The sequence below is a fragment of the Pecten maximus genome, chromosome 1 (genome assembly GCF_902652985.1).
Source record: "Pecten maximus chromosome 1, xPecMax1.1, whole genome shotgun sequence".
Classification (NCBI taxonomy): Eukaryota; Metazoa; Mollusca; class Bivalvia; order Pectinida; family Pectinidae; genus Pecten; species Pecten maximus.
Genome location: NC_047015.1, coordinates 24,272,401 through 24,292,911, shown reverse-complemented (window position 1 = coordinate 24,292,911; position 20,511 = coordinate 24,272,401). Strand labels below are relative to the sequence as shown.

At 37.7% G+C, this 20,511-nt stretch overlaps 1 protein-coding gene across 1 annotated transcript; it reads right to left on the bottom strand.

The window, feature by feature from the left end:
- Nucleotides 1-1,045: 1,045 nt before the first annotated feature.
- On the bottom strand, nt 1,046-18,141 carry LOC117324081 (4-aminobutyrate aminotransferase, mitochondrial-like). Its single transcript, XM_033879756.1, is given in 14 exon segments — nt 1,046-3,353; nt 3,571-3,682; nt 4,234-4,380; nt 5,145-5,206; nt 5,209-5,311; nt 5,721-5,858; nt 6,719-6,867; nt 6,970-7,096; nt 7,400-7,492; nt 7,952-8,032; nt 10,036-10,085; nt 14,146-14,263; nt 16,728-16,867; nt 17,763-18,141. Coding segments are annotated over 14 exon segments (1,497 nt in total). The 5' UTR covers nt 17,815-18,141; the 3' UTR covers nt 1,046-3,228.
- Nucleotides 18,142-20,511: the final 2,370 nt, after the last annotated feature.

Here is a 20,511-nt window from a genome sequence, read left to right as displayed (position 1 = left end):
TGTTAAGGGACATCTGAGACCTTGAGAGTGTGTCGATATAAAATGTCCTATTCATACCATGCCTACACTGCTCTCCGGACGACCATCTGTCAGAAATTGTCCGTCCGTCGTCCAGAGCTACGTTATCGCAGCTAGGTGGATTATAGTCCGTATCGTTCACAACAAGCAGTTCTATGATAACGAGAACGCATTGAACAAATAAAAATGGTTGAATGACTTCAAAAAAGCTGTCACTACAATTCATTAATGTGACAATCCATTGGTGACATGTAAAACGCATGGTTCTAATAAGTTGAATCATCCACAATCCACCGTCTCGTTACCCAGATAGGTGTGAAGGATGTCAGTCTTTCGCGGTATATCTCAAATCTTCATTCCATGGACATAATAAATACAAAACGATGCAATAATGTGTATTTATGCAATATAATTTTTCAAAGTTGTTTTAAATATATCGTAGGGAAGGGCATCGTCAGATACCCACTGTCGACCGCACTACTCTACGCTACACTTATCACCGGGTGATAGGCAGGGGCTTAGCTGGACCATATTTGATGTTAGTACTGGTAACCAGACCATGCGACCGTTCTAGAGGGTAGTTGGGGCATTCAAAATATATGGCTTTTTAACTTCAAATGGTGCCATTTTGTCGTATCTGAACTATGCAAATACAGGTATACGACAAAATTATTCGGATAAGTCAGTGGTCAGTAAGTTAAATGACACAAAAAGTTTAAAGTATTCAGAACCAACGTCAAATGTTACCATTTCTTTACTTAAATACATCTTTTCTTTTGGAAAATGATGTGCATACACACGTCTATGTGCTTACATGGCCGCCACGCGCCCGATAGGTGTCACGTAGTGTGGTGCAATTAACCATAGTTATCCGACAATGAGGGAAGGGAATGCTAGTTAAGTATTAGGTGATTGGCTTTAGCGTATTTTTATATACACTTTTTAAAATATTGACTTTATTACATGTTGTTAAATGTATAAAATTTGTGCGAGACTAGAATAAATCGTAGAAATGAACAGGTAGATATATAAGTTATTGAAAGTTTTATTTCAAGTAAATCAACATATTCATTCAGTAATGAGATCAACTTTATAAAAGGAAAAAATCATAATATCAATATTTGCGACATTCCTTTCTACTGCTTTGCACAACACTTTAGGCATGCTTTTTTTTTTTTTTAGCAATTTATGCAATGTATTTTACAAATGAATGCATAAAACATGCTTCAAGCTTATCCTAATGGCATACACACGACAAAGGATTTCATATACACATAGCATAATCTAGTATTTCATAATAACACTACCGAGAATAACCTGAATAAAACGACCTGTCGTGTCGAACTTTGATTAGGCTTCGTGGATAATTCCACGGGGTGCAGGTGATGTTGTAACAGCCTTTGTTTTTTCCTTTATAATGGTTGTTCTCTTTTTTTTGGATGTTGTTTGATGTGTGCATGTTTTGTTCGTATTTTTTCTTATTCTACATTCAATCATCGCCGGCAGCTTGATCGACTCGACAAGTAACCATAATTTTTATAATTGTGTAATAACCAATAAATGTACAGTAAATACAGTTGTAATTATTTAATGTTATCTAACATATGAACGTACAGATTGGACATGTTGACACTGTATCAGTTTGTGTTGTTTTACCTGTCTGAGCGTGTGACACCAGACTAGGTAAACTTATATGGTACAATACAACATTAGTTGTTCACGAATATTTGGTAAGGACTTTCACTGTCGCTGTTATCTGTTTTAATTGCTTGTATTTGTGAACCCCTTATAAACAATATGCAAAATCATGTTGAACAGGTCATTCTTAGTTAACATTTATCCGAACCGTGCACACTCCAATTAATAGGCTGAGTGCACACTCCAATTAATTGGCTGACACACACGAAATAGGATCGCCTACTTTGAATATTCCACGAAAAGGTTCACGCGACAGGTCGTTCTGAGCAGACTATAACAGTATTACTTTGAGAAAAAAAAACACAAAACAAAAAAACACAAGAGGCCCAAATGGGCCTGTTTTGCCCACCTGGCAATAAAGGTGAAACAACTGTATGTTACCCATTACGAGCCTGTTCTGAGAAGCATGAGTAAATGATAGTCGTTTATTTTTGCTTTTATTTTTAGATTTACTGTATATAGGATAGCATACATTATATACGATACAGTGTTTTGTACGAATGCATTTGGCAACAAACATACTCTAAGGAACACACCTAGGTCTTTTTGTTATTTGAAAGAAGGCGTTAAAATATTATCAACATCTCGACAACTCGATGTTGGTAGCCATTGATCTCAGCATATCACTGGCCAAATGATATCGCTCTAAGCCTTTTGAGAATACAGAATTTTAATTGTTTGAACAAATGACCTCTGTGATCCTGAATATAAGTCACGATCATTTGAACAAATCTGGTAGGCCTTCATCCAAGCATACTATATTTCCAACAAAAGGCATATGGGCCTATTGATTAAGAAGAAGCCACTGACCACTGTGACCTTGAAAGTAGCTCAATATCAATTTGTATGAATTTGAAAGCACTTCATCCTAGCATGCTACCAGGCCCAATGACAGATTTCTGGGTATCTTGGTTATTTCAGAAAAGCAGTTAAAATATGTATGCACACTTGACCGCTGAGACTTTTAATGCAGGTCCAAGTCATTCATTTGGACTTACCAAACAGCACTTCACCCCAGCATGCTATAGCCTCAATATCAGGTTTATGGCTTTATTGGTTATGGAGGTTTGAAGAGTTTAGCATATTTGACGCATGTGACCTTAAATGTATATCAAGGTCATTCATTTTAACTGCTTGTTCCTTTCACCTCATTTCATGTCTCCGGGTCACCTGGTTCTTGCGAAGAAGTTGTTTGAATGAGAAAGTTGACGGGGGACAGTGCAACACGACATACGCTCACTTGGACCTTCCGGCCAGGTGAGCTAAAAACTAATCACTTTAAATCAGTTACTGAAAGAGACATTATAACAGTTCTATACTCATACGTATTCCAGATAATGCATGCTTGTAGAGTTGTGTACGTCTATTGAATAAGATACTGATTAAATTAATCGAATAGTAATTTTTGTGTGAAGCCGAACTGTCGTTGAACTACACGGGGAAAATACCATTTTCCTCATCAGTACACCACCAATGCCCGACACAGTCAGTTGCCAGTCCATACCAACAAACCTAAGACTTTAGCTTTCCTATGACGGAACTAAAAACGTCCATGAAAACGTCCACGTGATTCCTAGAAAGGACCAGAGTTGGGCGAAACCGGATTGAACAGTCTCCACATGCGCCGAGGTTAATACCTTCAAACCAAATATACATGGTCATACTCGTGTATACATTTCACAAAATTAAGTGTTTGAGTAAGAAATGACTTAAACATTGCATTGTGTCGTGCAATATCATGAAAGTGGTGATCTATATCTTTCAAGTTTTATTTAAGTTTCATATGTTCGTCGTTGTGATTAACAAGACAAATATAAAATCACAAGCTCGACGATCTAAATCACTGCTAATTACCTTTTTGTCGGAGTTCATTCAGAACCTTGTCCCTCGTATCTGCGTCCTTAAAGTCAATAGAACAATACGTCCCAACTCCCCGAGCACTGCTAAGTATCCCCGGGTACTTAGTCTGAAAAACATAGATCAATGAGAAAACCATGTATGACTGTGTCGTCAGACCATTGTCATCACCGGGTACAGGGAAGCATTTGTGTAATATAGACTTATATCTCTCTCTATATATATATGGGTCAAAGAAGTAATATGAACAGTATAATCCAGATAACACTGGATCCTCACATAAATGTATGGAGGATACGAATTACTTGTAATGATTATATGGGGCAAAGAAGTAATTCAAACAGTGTGGACAATGAGGCTTGTTAAATTTTCGAGGCAATCCGCCCCTTTATCAAAACATAAAAAATACAAATATAATCACATAATATATGTAAGAAGTACTGGAAATACAATAAAATACAATAAGAATAATGTTTTAGTAACTGGAGAAACAACAATGAACCCTTCGGCAAACGTGGGCCGAAGGCGGATACTAGCGTGACTGTATTTTTTGTGTTTTGATAAAGGGGCGGATTGCCTCGAAAATTTAACAAGGCTCATTGTCCACACTGTTTGAATTAATTCTTTGCCCCATATATATATATATATATATATGTATACCTGCATATCAAAAAGTCCGCTGAGAAGATACGATCCAGTGTCTTCTACTCGCTTAAGAAGCCCGTCCTCTTTTACTAAATTCACAACTTCTTCCAGGAAGACCATCTTGGACGGGTCTCCTACCCATGTGTTGAAGATCCTATAGCCCTGGGATGAAAGACATAACCAGTTTTATTGCGCTTAAACATCATGATATTGACACACCGATCGTCTCAACATAATAACGACTTCCATAGGAAATAAAAGATAGCATGCAGGTGATGATCTTGACTGATTAGTAAACGACGTAACCTACATCTTATAAACTTATAAGTTAACGACGAGATCTACATCTTATAAACTGATTAGTTAACGACGAGATCTACATCTTATAAACTGATTAGTTAACGACGTGACCTACATCTTATAAACTGATTAGTTAAAGACGTGACCTACATCTTATAAATTGATTAGTTAACGACGTGACCTACATTTTATAAATTGATAAGTTAACGACGTGACCCACATCTTATGAATTGATTAGTTAACGACGTGACCTACATCTTATAAACTTATAAGTTAACGACGTGACCTACATCTTATAAACTGATTAGTTAACGACGTGACCTACATCTTATAAACTGATTAGTTAACGGCGTGACCTACATCTTATAAATTTATTGGTTAACGACGTGACCTACTTCTCATAAACTGATTAGTTAACGACGTGACATAATCTTATAAACTGATTAGTTAACGAAGTGACCTACATCTTAACAACTCATTAGTTAATTACTTGACCGTCATTGTATAAACTGATTAGTTAACGACGTTACCTACATGTTATGAACTGATTAGTGTTGTTTAAATCATATGATTTACATATACCTCTTTTTGCACGCTGGGGTGTATCTTGCCAACAAATGACCTACCTCCTGAGGGCGTAAGTGGTCTTTATAGTAAAATCCCCCGGTAAGCATCTTTTTACTAAGCATACGATATCGGGAGCATCCTTCAGATTCCAGTGTTCATGCGCCCAGAACTTTCCTGTCGCACCACATCCTGTTTGTACTTCATCCACCATCATGGGAATTTCATGCTTTAAAAGATCAATGGTGTGAATGATATATCACCTATCTGTCGGCAGTGTACAAACAGATATGTTACCTACATGTACTTTATACCTACTTAACATCATTAAATAACAAATACGCTCGTCCTTGACCTTCCCACGGCCTGCAGTTGAGACACTTTACAAATCATCAGATATATTAACATTTGTATAAACAACAATGATATGCTGATCCCCATTAGGCAATACATGTATGTACATGTGTAATTCAGCATTAGTATTCTATTACACATATATTTACTTATTTTGTCCGGTATACATTTAATACTCTCCAACCGAACCTTTTGTGTTTCACTTATTGTCAATACAGTTGACTTACTATCGACTTTAAACCTATTGTTTTGTACTCATATGACCTTATAATCATGCAACTTACATCCTTGGCGATGTCCTGGAGTCCCTGGAAGAAGTAGGGCGTGGCATGGTTGTCTCCTCCCTCTGACTGGATCGGCTCCACGATAATCCCAGCTACTGGGCAGTCCTTTCTGTCCCACTCATGTATACGCTCCCTCACCTAGTGGATGATAAGTACGACAGTGACATCGATACTATAAAATAACGAATATGTTTCTGTCAAGGCACTTTTTGCTCACATATTGTAAGGACTTATTAACCGTCACGGTACAGTTTGGTTCTTAATTTGCAGCATTCACGTTACTTAAAAGGTGCATTTTTTCAATATAAATAAATTGAATCATACAACATGTAATCTGACTGTAAGTAAAACATCCGACAAAGATTCTTAAAATATAACCCAACCATGTGGACAACAAAATACTTATTACATGTCATCATACTTCTCCACTAACTTGTTACTTCAAGGAGATACTTCCAAAACCTGTAAACAAAGCACAATTTAGTAGCAGGGCATAGCGGACACACAATTAAACGGTCTATAAACCACGCACTGATAATAATTCCGCAAAGCCGCCAAGGAGAGGTTTGCGGCAAAGGAATAAATGAAAACATTAAATAGGCTTACGGAATAAATATATCCAAGGATGACAGTTAAGGAGTAAAACAGGCATTAAGTTTTTATAATACATAAAATATGATCCATAACTTTTACAGAACCGTTATATGAGCAAACGCAAACAGATAACCGGCAAAACGGGTACTAGTAAGACGTGCAAAGGTCAGTGCATTGATGAATGACGTGAGGCAGAGACAAATCAGGCAGGCAAACGGATCAGACCGAAAGTGGGAGGTTATGTTCATAAGGAGGTCATGGGACGTAAGAAATCAGAGCGCTTCGCTTTTGGTTGGGTTGGGGTTGTGGTTAAGGTGGTGACTGGGTGGTGGGCGGACGGGGTTATGTAGCAAATGGGTATCGTATGCTAGAATCTAAGGCACATGACATGTAGTTTTACACACCTCCTCCAAACAACGGTCCTCTTCGGTGCGGTTTTCCTGCTCGAACTGGTCCAGGGGATATTGCAGGGCAGGGAAACTGGCACATGGCCAGTCCGGTACAGGGAAATCAAGTTTGTGGATCCATTTCGTATATGTCACAGCCAGGGCACCTGCATTTAAACAGTTGTCAGATATTTTATGTTATTTCGAAAGTGTCTGGATTGAAATTTGCTTGATTTGGATGCGGTTATCTGCTTGATTCCATTACGTACCCATGGTCCTGCCGTGAAAGGCGTTTTTGAATGCTAGTACCGACAAATTGGGACATCCGGGGGCGTGGCTCTCAACACACGACTGGAGCTCCTCAGGAGAAGGAGGCCGTCCACCTCTCTGACGGCGCTGAGGACAACAAGCAGATCCAATTTCATGAAAACATCTACGGTGATACAAGCTTGGATATATATCAAATTGAATTGCTTAAATGTAATCTTCAAATTAAAATATCCAAAGGCTACAACGCACTCTTTGGATGTTTATGGCAATTTATGAAATTACGGTCCATTCAAACCTTATGGGTCGTCTTAACATATATTACGTAAGGGAAGGGTAAAACTGACGATCTAAACGAAATGAACGCTATGTAATTTAGTTTCTGGTTGTAAAACACTTGAGAATCAGTGACTAAACGTATGTGAGCATTACCTGGTATGCCATAAACATTGCCTTCTGACTGTGTTCTACAGAGCATGCCCCGCACGCCATTGTCTGGACCTGATTTAGGCCAGGGGGAGCCACCTACGACACAAAAATATTTAAAAAATGACAAATAGAAATGTCTGCCTACACAATTATATCAGGCTGTCACAATGTGTTAAACCTCTCACATTGGTATCCAAACATGGGAATGAATGATATGGTTTAACTTTTCAAAAAAGCTAATGTGAGCTAATTTAGCACATTATTTGCAGAGGGAAATATATCTATTCAGTCTGTTTAATTACGAATGTATATCATAATGATGGAAGATTAAATCAATAGTATCTTAATCTATCTCGATTACTTTAGCATCACATGTGACGATGTCAGCAGATCTGCTCTTCCGGCGTCTTTGACACAAACATTTCTGTTCCTATGATTCATTGCGAGATGGATGTTGGAGAAATACTAACACGTTACTTTAAGTATAACGTGACGCTGATTACGACCTAAATGATGGTAGAAGTGAGAGTATTGTAATAGAGAAAAGTACATTACCGAAAGCAGAGCATTCCTGAGACGAGAGCTCCAGTCACTTGGGGGATACACGCTAAGAGCCGGGCGGTTTATTAATGTAGCCTGTAAAACATAATAGAATGTAGGACATCATTGTAAGATCTACACATGGATGGACGTATATCAAAAGTCGGTATCCGAACATAATTATACATGATCAGGGTCATGTAAGGACGAGTGTCACGGGGACACCAACAAGCAGGGTCATGTACTGTAAGGACGAGTGTCTTTGTGGACACCAACAGCCAGTGACACACGAGGACGAGTGTCTATTGGGACACCAACAACCAAGGTCATATTAGGATGAGTGTCTATGTGGACACCAACAGCCAGTGACACACGAGGACGAGTGTCTATTGGAACACCAACAGCCAAGGTCATATTAGGATGAGTGTCTATGTGGACACCAACAGCCAGTGACACACGAGGACGAGTGTCTATTGGGACACCAACAGCCAAGGTCATATTAGGATGAGTGTCTATGTGGACACCAACAGCCAGTGATATATGAGGACGTGTGTCTACAGGGACACCAACCGCCATGGTCATATGAGGATGATTGTCTGTGGCGACACAAACAGTCAGGGTCATATTAGGTCGTGTGACTAGGGGAACACCCACAACTAGTGACATATGAGGACGAGTGTCTACTGGGACACAAACACCAAGGTCATATAAGGATGATTGTCTATGTGGACACCAACCAGCAATGTCATATGAGGATGGGTGTCTATGTGGACACCAACCAGCAAGGTCATTTAAGTATTGAACGGCTTTCAGTTTGCATTCATATTGACTATGAATTCCAACTGAAAGCCGTTCAATGCTTATATTTACCATCTGCGATTTTTTATTTGTCGTGCGATTTTTTGGCAGTTCATAAGCTGGTGAACTCGCAACTGAATCGGTAGGGTTATATAGTGGCAGTGCCATACAATGGTAAATATATGAGGATGGGTGTCTATGTGGACACCAATCAGCAAGGTCATATGAGGATGGGTGTCTATGTGGACACCAACCACCAAGGAGCTAGTATTTCATAAACGGCAGATTTCCCTTGGGTCCAGGCGAAATACATAGAAGATGAAATCGTGAGAATGCTTAAATTTCTGGTTGACAACATAGTTTCTGAGTTTCATCCAACAGACAAATGACATACCCATGGGAACAAATTGTGTCCACTCATGGCCGACTTGTTGATTTCATATTAGACTGGCCATATTACAAGTACTCCAATTTCACTTTTTGATATATTGTTGAATGGTTGTCTTTAAATTACAGTACCTTTATTGACCCTGTTGTTCAATTTTACCCTAATGAACCAAATCAGGAACACGACATACTCTTAAACAACAGCCGCCTACCACGATCTTTACTTACAACATACCAACAGGAACACTATATACTCTTAAACAACAGCCGCCTACCACGATCTTTACTTACATCATACCAACAGGAACACTACATACTCTTTAACCACAGCCGCCTACCACGATCTTTACTTACAACATACCAACAGGAACACTATATACTCTTAAACAACAGCCGCCTACCACGATCTTTACTTACATCATACCAACAGGAACACTACATACTCTTTAACAACAGCCGCCTACCACGATCTTTACTTACATCATACCAACAGGAACACTACATACTCTTAAACAACAGCCACCTACCACGATCTTTACGAACAACATACCAACAGGAACACTACATACTCTTAAACAACAGCCACCATACCAACAGGGACAACTTTCAACTCAGCTCAACTGTTATTTTTTTCTAGAGAGTAACATAATTACTCCCCTCCTACTTACTGTGCTTACATATCCCAAATGTTCCGACATTCAAGGACGTGTTCCAAAAATCACAATTTCCGTGGCAGAGTTTTGATATGAACAGGTGGACGAGGACCACGATTGTTCAGTTGTCACCCCTTTGTTATCATTTTGAGAATGTAATATAACATTGATTTGACCTAGATTTGTATGGCGGATGTTTTCGTTGAAGGAAAAGACACCTTTGCTAACCGTTTAACACATCAATCACAGAAATATACATACCCTGTTTTCTTCCTTCAGTAGGGCATTAATAAGCCTTGGATGGTTGTATCCTAAAACATCAATATCAACTATGTATTAGCCTCAGATGTAGGTATAATATCACACATCAATATTCGTACAACCATTATATCTTTCTTGTTGTATCTAATCTATTTTGAATTGGTTTGGGCATAGTTATTGTAAAAAACAAACAAACCCACCAAAATATCTCAATTGCATGATCGAATTTTTTATCAAACAAATTAATTCTTTGTCAGTAAGCATGTATATTTCATCTTTAAATCACCACACGTCTACATTGTGTATACCTTCTTACCTGTGTATACCTATATCTAACTACGTTACGGGAGGCCAAGTGGATTTGCGTCACTCACCTGCTTATAATGCAACTTTGAAGTTGATATAGGTCATTTATGCAGATGTTATGCTGTTTACCACTTGATTCAAATATCAGCTTATGCTTGGTTTAATTCAGTTCAATGTTTTTGTAGCCTTTATCCCAGCATACAGACACTATCAGGCTATCAGCCTATTATCAAGGCATCTGGGTCTCTTGGTTATTGAAAAGTCATTGTTTTGAATAATCTGCCCGTGTGACCTTCAAAACAGGAACACACTTGGTAGTCATTCATCTGAGGATGCTACATGCCAAATATCTGGTATTTGGGCTTCTTGGTCATCGAAAAATAGTTTTAGATTGTAGCATAGTTTACACCCGTGACCTTGAATGCAGGTCAGTGTCATTAAATTGAACTAAAATGATAGCATTAATCTCAGCGTGCTACAAGCCAAACATCAAATCTCTGGGTCTCTTGGTTTTCGACAAGAAGTCCTTGGATGTAAGCCAAGGTCATTAATTTACAGTTGGTAGCACTTCATCCGAGCATGCTACATGCAAATATTAGACATCGGGGTCTTGGTTATTGAGCTTAAGTCGCTTAAAGAGTTCAGCATTTGACATATGTACCTTCCGGGAAGGTGAATTAAAAACGCACATTGCTTATCATAATATTCCGCCAAATGTCATACAAACACCGATACCTAGAACTGCCCTTGAATTGGTCGGTACACCATTTTTCTCTAGTCTGGTAGATATGCCAGGTGGTACACGAGTTGTCAATTCACATACTTCGTAAAAAAGTTATCAGGAGTGTATGATAAAGTGGTTGTCAGCATAACCATCCTATATCTCCATAACAGCAAATAGTGACGCTTGTTACTGACATTATTTGACATACCATCTGTTACGTCTACAAGCCCACATACATGTATAGGACAAGACAAGGACAAGACAAGGTCAGGAAAAGACCCGGACAAGGCCCGGACAAGACCCGGACAAGGCCAGGACAAGACCCGGACAAGACTAGGACAAAACCGGAACAAGGCCAGGACAAGACCGGAACAAGGCCAGAACAAGGTCCGGACAAGGCCCGGACAAGACCGGAACACTGTTTGTACGTTGTACGCGTGTATGCATGATTTGAGTTCCCGTTATAACAATTTCATAATCATTTTTTAAAATCCGGGAAGCGAAATTATAAACTGGTAACATGGAAAGTTGATACAGACATGTTGTAGTACACGACTGGAACGTAATGGATTTGTTTGTATAATGCTTAATAACAAGGCCAAGAATTAAGGTTGAAACACAACTCGCCAAGCCTTGGACATTTATGTTGACCCTGATTGTTAATGTAGATTGTAACAAGCCATCCACAATCTTTAGGATGAGGTAACAAACATCCTATAATCATAAGGATTGGGTGACACAAAAAATAAGAGACAACAACTGTATGAGAAAAACAACTGCGGAGAAACATGTTATAGGATTACATAATGTAGTTATAATACTTTTAAAAGTTCGTCATATTTGACATGAAACAAGTGTAGCGCACAATTAAAATATTTCTTTTTTAAATATGCAGACAATTTCGTTCTCTATTTATATTGGACCATCTATTACTATAGGACCATCTATCACAATAGGACCATCTATTACTATAGGACCATCTATCACTATAGGACCATCTATTACTTTAGGACCATCTATTACTATATGACCATTTATTACTATAGGACCATCTATCACTATAGGACCATCTATCACTATAGGACCATCTATTACTATATGACCATCTATTACTTTAGGACCATCTATCACTATAGGACCATCTATTACTATAGGACCATCTATTACTTTAGGACCATCTATCACTATAGGACCATCTATTACTTTAGGACCATCTATTACTATAGGACCATCTATCACTATAGGACCATCTATTACTATAGGACCATCTATCACTTTAGGACCATCTATCACTATAGGACCATCTATTACTTTAGGACCATCTATCACTATAGGACCATCTATTACTATAGGACCATCTATTACTTTAGGACCATCTATCACTATAGGACCATCTATTACTATAGGACAATCTATTACTATAGAACCATCTATTACTATAGGACCAGCTATCACTATAGGACCATCTATTACTATAGGACCATCTATCACTATAGGACCATCTATTACTATAGGACCATCTATTACTATATGACCATCTATCACTATAGGACCATCTATTACTATAGGACCATCTATCACTATAGGACCATCTATTACTATAGGACCATCTATTACTATAGGACCATCTATTACTATATGACCATTTATTACTATAGGACAATCTATTACTATATGACCATCTATTACTATATGACCATCTATTACTATAGGACCATCTATCACTAAAGGACCATCTATCACTATAGGACCATTTATTACTATAGGACCATCTATTACTATAGGACCATCTATTATTATAATTATGACCATATATTACTATATGACCATCTATTACTATAGGACCATCTATTACTATAGGACCATCTATTATTATAATTATGACCATATATTACTATATGACCATCTATCACTATAGGACCATCTATTACTATATGACCATCTATTACCATAGGACCATCTATTACTATAGGACCATCTATTATTATAATTATGACCATATATTACTATATGACCATCTATCACTATAGGACCATCTATTACTATAGGACCATCTATTACCATAGGACCATCTATTACTATAGGACCATCTATTACTATAGGACCATCTATTATTATAATTATGACCATATATTACTATATGACCATCTATTACTATAGGACCATATATTACTATATGACCATCTATTACTATATGACCATCTATTACCATAGGACCATCTATTACTAAGGCTAACATTCCGTGTGTATTGTTGTCTCGATGGCGTGACACAAATACGAAAAAGTATGATTTAATGTATATTGCCTAATTTTGAATTGTTCATTCTCTACACAATTTATTTTGTTTGTTCTACACTGCTATCATGCAGTGCCCGCCAACTGAACAGAGTATGAATTGTTATACATGTTTGTACTGATGAGCTATAAAGCTTAATGTCAATAAACGAATTGAAATTGAATTGAACTGACTTCCTTCTACTCTGATAAAATCCCGTCATCGTAATTTTCCCTTTCCTCTTTCTTTACAAAAAATATGTCATCATGTTTGCTTTGCCATGGGTTAAACACTACAGAAAATTGTTCATGAATAATAAACGACCTCGGAACTATCATATCCAGGCAGAGCTATAGAGATCTACAGATGAATGGCCTACGATGAAGATTAACATTAACCCGTATTTAAACTATGTTCTGTTGTGTTTGTGTGGTGCATACAAAATCACATGCAATTATTTCTTTTTTCAATCAATAGTAGGCATATGAAAAAGGACAAAAATGATTTAAATAACAGTCGGATAATTGCCATCATACGGAATTTGGTACAGATATTGCACACAATTTACAAAATATGTCTTGTTTAGATACATTTTTGTCAAACCTTGAAACAACATATCCTTACCTACCATTTCTATTGGACTGATTTTAACCTTGAAAATATGATTAATACAGAAATTATACTGATCTTATATGACCATGGTGCGACAGTACGTGAATTGTTTCAACTCGATCTTATCTGCATTGATCTAAAATGTTCTAAAACTGAGCATAGAAATGATCTGGGGAGAGATAAAATAATTTACCTATAGGAATGGAGGAGATCTGAGTAAATAAATCCAGCATCACGTTCCCATCTACGTCGGCCAGGTAATTTCCACGACTTCGCTCATAATCAACAAAAAACTGCACTGCTCCAGTGTTCTGTAACACAAAATCTGACAACTGAACAGCACATAGTGTTAGAGAGTGTCTAATTAATCTACAATTCGAAATCATCATCAGCTCAGCTTTCGTTTTATTTATTTACTTATCTTTAATTTTGCCGTTTGGGTAATTGTGCCAAAAATAACAGGGCCGACTTTCCCGTACAACCTTCGAGAATCGTCTCTAGATACGTCAAAATATTCCATTTTACAATAATAATGTGTAATATTGATGTCATGGACTCTAGTGGTAGTAATTCAAACATGTCATGACAAATGCATTCCTTAAAACAAACGGACCATTAGTGGACGACAATGTATATCTTTAATACTTAATGATGTGGTATCGTTGTCACGGGGTAAGACTATAATGATCATTAAAAGATGTACAAAATGGTTTATTTCGCCCATTCTACTAGTAAAAATTATAACACACCCCAAGAAAGCTTACTCATGGTATGGAACTCTTTATATCAGTCAGGCCTATACGGGTAGCGTATATAATAAAGTGGGTGTGTACAGTCGTGACTTAAATCAGCGTCAGAATTACTAAGATATTCTTATTTAATCTCAATCTAAATCTAATGTCAAACATTCGACAATTACAGGCTTATTACAACCAAATGTTACATATCTGATGCTAACAGACTGACATTCAAGCTCACCAACGAATCGTGCGAGGTATGTCAGAAAGATCATTTAACCGCAAATCGTTTGCAAATATCCAATTGAAAAAAAAAGAAAGCGTAATATAGAAAGGCATATTCGATATCAGAAACCATTCTCTGATCAAACAAACCAGGTTATCCATTATTGGGTATGAAGATGGCTAACAATTAGGAAGTATTATACAAAAGATATTGTCAGCGTTCCAAACAAATTGAGAGTTTGATAGAGTAAAGCCATGATAAACATTGAAAGATTTCATCATAGGTCTCGCTATATCATTAACAAAATATCATACTAATAAGAAAAGCAAAGGATTCTACATCACCAGCAGGAACTCGTGAGTATGAGGTGTGGTAAATGGTGTGAAACAAACAGGACTCGTGATCATAAGGTGTGGTAAATGGCGTAATACCAGCAGGAACTCGTGATCATAAGGTTTTATAAATAGCGTAAAACAAGCAAGAACTTGTGATCATAAGGTGTTGTGAATGGCATAATACGTACAGGAACTCGTGATCATAAGGTGTTGTGAATGGCATAATACTAGCAGGAATTCGTGATCATAAGGTGTTGTAAATGGCGTAATACGTACAGGAACTCGTGATGATAAGGTGTTGTAAATGGCGTAATACGTACAGGAACTCGTGATGATAAGGTGTTGTAAATGGCGTAATACGAATAGAAACTCGTGATCATAAGGTGTTGTAAATGGCGCAATACAAGCATAGGTACTCGTGATCATAAGGAGTGGTAAACGGCGCAAGACAAGCAGGTACTCGTGATCATAAAGTGTGGTAAATGACGTAATACCAACAGGAACTCGTGACTACATTATAAGGAGCGGGACAATGATAAACAACTAACTGAATTAAGAACAACAATGAGAAGCCAAGGATAATCCATTGATGACAGAAAGTCTTCCTCAACTAAATGCAATGGAGATAATTATTGAGGATACATTGGAACTGATCAAGTATAAGATAGTTACGCATTATTTGTCCTGTCACGATAAGGTAATTCAAGTCAGTCATGGAAAGATAAGAAATGTGAAAAAGAACAGGACACGGTACATAAAAGTGTGGATCTGAAAGAGAAATCTGTCAACTTGAGCACTACTGTACCGGGGGTCAATCGGACTCCAGAATCTCTGAATAATTAAAGATAAAAAGATATCTTCATTCCTCCTCCATTTATTTTCAATTCCTCTTTCGAAGAGCTGTTCCAAAAACATATTCTATATAATACACAATACACTATACACAATCAAATTCCGGTGAAATATACTGTCAAGGAAGTGTCTCGAGCGAACCTTTCACACGGCTGACCTCGCGGCTATCAGTTGATCTATTGATACAATGGTGGTAGTTATTTAAATACAACTTCAGTTTCATTTACATACAGAATTTACATACATGTGCATGTATTTTGGTGCAACAAAAGTTTAACTTGATATAGAGACGACAGATCTTGCTGACGACCACTATGTTGACAACCTTGTGGAATACCTGGTAATCATGTTAATGTCCGTGTGTGATTCTACATAGACCTAGTGTTTATCCTTCCCTCCAGACACACGTACTCGCGAAGAGATTATCGCATAATATGGTAAATATCTTCTTGTCGAAAACAGATATATCATCACCCATTGTACAACTTAGCAGTCCTTAGATTTACGCCCAGTTCATGTATACCGTATCTAGAAAACAGTCTATACTAAAATAGCAATATGTAAGTAGCAAATCGTTGTATTTGATGGTTCGACAGACATCTGTATTTTCCGGTGTGTTGTTTACCTGTATGGTATCTAGGTCCTTAAGTAACTCGCGAGACCTTGGTCCAGGGATCTCTGTGCGGACACTGGGAGCATCAGGTTCTAAAGGGTCCGATTTCAACGCCGCTTTGGTAGCTGCAGAGGTCCCATATCTCCTCAAACCTGCCAATAATTGATTAATTGAAGTGACGTCATTATTTTGGACACGCATATATATGTAATACTTGTTGCTGGTAGCTTTTCAAACTAAATCGTCCTTGGCCTAGATACATATTCCGAGTTGATAACACAATTTGAAGTACAATTTCACAACGTTGACAGGTGATAATTTGTTCTCAACTCGTTGTATATTATTATAAAAGCTATATAGTTCTAATATAACAGATAAACCGAAGTATAGTCAACACCCTTAGCCAAATGAAGTTCAATATAACATATAAATAAATGTTTTTCATCGATTTTGAATTCGGACTTTGAGCAGACGTTCTCGGATTCTGGCTGGTGCAAAGCTAGCCCAAACACCGGATCCGGATTCATCACAAATTGCCTAGTTTACAGCACACTGTCTCGCACCACTTATCATATTCAATCGTTATTGTAAAAGGTCATATAGAAAGTTATGTTGGGTTCGGATGCATATTGTACATCAGTGCCATTATGCTAACAGTACTTTCACCAATATGAACATATTTTCGTCCATGATTACTTTTGCCGTGACCTATAGAGTGTTGTTGGCCTTCGTAATATCATTCAACCTTTGTTTATCTGTAAGATAGATTAGGTTTTGATACAACGGAGAAATGTCCTCAGTTGAACCATTGACCTTTGAAAAGATGTCAAGGATAGGAACATGTAATGTACTACAATGCAGTTAGCAGATCTAATATTCCTATTGTTTAAATGAGGGGGAGATAAAGAAATTCCCAACCTTTCTCTATTATTTTTTGTGATTTGTAGTAAATAACGTATGGTCTACATAGCGGCCCTGTCTCTTGTAGCTTTAATACAATTGTACTATTAACACATGCTTATAATGACTAAACTATAACTGACTTACCCCGGGTAATGGTGTACACGTATGGCTTCGTGGACCACAATACTGCTGTCATGATTTACACACTACACTAGGCGATCGTCGCCGGTTATATTAGGGTTGATCCGACTAGGAGTGTTTATCAACAACGTCTGCCTGGGCTATTATTATCCGACTGCGCAGCCGCAATGAAACTATATGACTAAAGGCGGTGTATAGTTGTATCCATCTTCAACAGCACACCCTACAAACTGCGTTATTGAAGTTTTACGTGTATAAGTTACAGTGTATTAATCGACCACGGAATATCAAAATAAGGCACGATGTACTCTTACACATTTCCTGGTGTGTATGAGCGTTTTAATATAGACAGACGTGCGAACATTTACATCAGACAAACTAACAGTGGACAGTAGGGCCTAGCAGGCACGCTTCCGATCGTCATACTGATAAGTCGGTCAGGAGGTCAAACCAGGACTGCCTATGTAGTATCTGGTATGGAACAAATTACCAAGTTGAAGGTAGTAGTTTGTAAGAAACTCGATCCTTTAATATGCATTATCAAAATAATAGTTATTAAGACAAGGTATCCTATTTAAATTCATTAATGTTCTACACGTTAGAGACGACTATTCAATTCACATGACACACTATGACTGTAACGTAAATTCTGTAAAACGGCGTAAGAGAATTTCCTTTAAAACAAGTTTTAAGCAAAACGATACCCGGCCTGACAATAGTCTGCATTCCTATAGGTAGCATCAAGTGTATCCATATAATATCGTCTTCTCTGTTTAGAGACCATCGTCTTCTCTGTTTAGAGACCATCGTCTTCTATGTTTAGAGACCATCGTCTTCTCTGTTTAGACACCATCGTCTTCTCTGTTTAGAGACCATCGTCTTCTCTGTTTAGACCATCAGAAAGATGGTGGCGAATTCAATTTTTCTTGCTACGGTCATTTCAGTGCAACCATTGGTTCCTGAATAATAAGATGCTAAAAACTAAAATAATATGTAATACATATATAGAGATATGTACTAATTAGATATTATTTCCTATATTATGCGTCAGAAAACTAAGGAGCAACTATTCTACTAACAGCAACACTTGAATGAAATTATTAACTTATTTTTGTACACGCTCTCAGACATTTATGTTGTGAAAATGGTGATGTTAACAGTATTACAAACAAAAATGAGTTATTTTGTATAATTGAATATAATGTTGAAGCAGTAAATTTCAATGTTTTATTGTCAGCTATTTCAATGTTTATGTTTACACTGGAAGAATAATACTTAGGATTGCTCCACGTGTTTAAATGCAGGGTCTAAACAATTCCATCACAATTAACGGTCATCTATGTAAAGTTCTAAATTAATGATTACTCCCCATTCAGGACGGCATCAACTCTTTTATGGCCCTTGATTTCCTGATCCCTGCCCCTGCAGGTAGGGCGTAAGAATTGTACCTGCTGCCCCCATTGCATGATCGTAAGAGGCGACTAAATTTGGGATCTTATCTTTTCTCTTCTTTCTGAACAACTTTTAATGGCTCCATTGACAATGCCTCACTTTTGGTCTTCAGTTGAGCGTTCGCCCCTGTGAGGAAGGCTTTGGGTTCTGTCCCCTGGCCGAGACATACCAGAGTCATTAAAAATGGTAGTTGCTACTCCTGTTTAGCGCTCAGCATTTCGGGAGTGGGACGACTGGTTGGCCCGTTGTCAGTATAATGTGACCGGGTGGGGTGTCCTGCTGAGTGTCTTCGGCAGTGTGCTTCAGTGAGGTAGCACTATAAATCGGCAAAAGTTCCGGCCTATCACAAGGAGACTTAATACGAACATACCGTAGCCTCCCAAAACACGCTCACCACACGCATTCATGTCGCACGCACGGGAGGCCGTCCTTAAATGACCTTAGCTGTTAATAGGACGTTAAACAATATAAACCAAACCAAACCAAACCAAACCTGATTCCTGATTCCCAAAGGGATGCTAAAACATGGCTAGTGGTATCGTGAATGTAACCTATCGATCGCTATACTTGACCATATAGTCTGGCTAACGATTACTCTAACATATGACCCATGTAGGGCATATCTTGTGGATTAGGGAACCATGTTCTCACTTTATTTAAGACAGATTTAGGTAGAATGTCCTTTTTATGCCAGGTTGGTTTTCTCCTATGAGGACCCTGCTGCAAAGCCTGCAGTTTCTTTGTTTTGTATCTATCGTCCAAAATTACTCCATGTGGAAAATCATTGTCCAAAAACGATTATAAATACTGTAAAAGTGGATATTTTCGCGCGTTGAAATTTTCGCTTAGTCAGTCTCCAAACTGTTCGCGGAGTGGATATTTTCGCGCTGTTAGTCATGATTAAAATATATTTTCGCGCTGCGACGTCATTGGCCATGTACATAAACTAAGATCATTTTCGGCAAACTCCATTGAAAGCTCGCGACGATCAGTTCAGTAAATATACCAAACTTTGATCAACAGACACGTTTATAGGTCAATTGGTTGTAAGTGTGATCATTGCATTACGTCTGTGTGACAGAAAAAAAATATATATAAGATATTTTAGCGGTGAAAAAAATACACCATGTACGAGACACCTGATTGCAACTTTAGGCCCCGAAAATATATAAATGTAAATAACATGCGTTATCGGTATTCGTACTGTATGGTAAATTAAGAGATCATCCATGTACTTTTGAATGCAGTGTTAACTAAGTATTTTGATTAAGTATTTTGATTATTTAATTGCGACTGAACA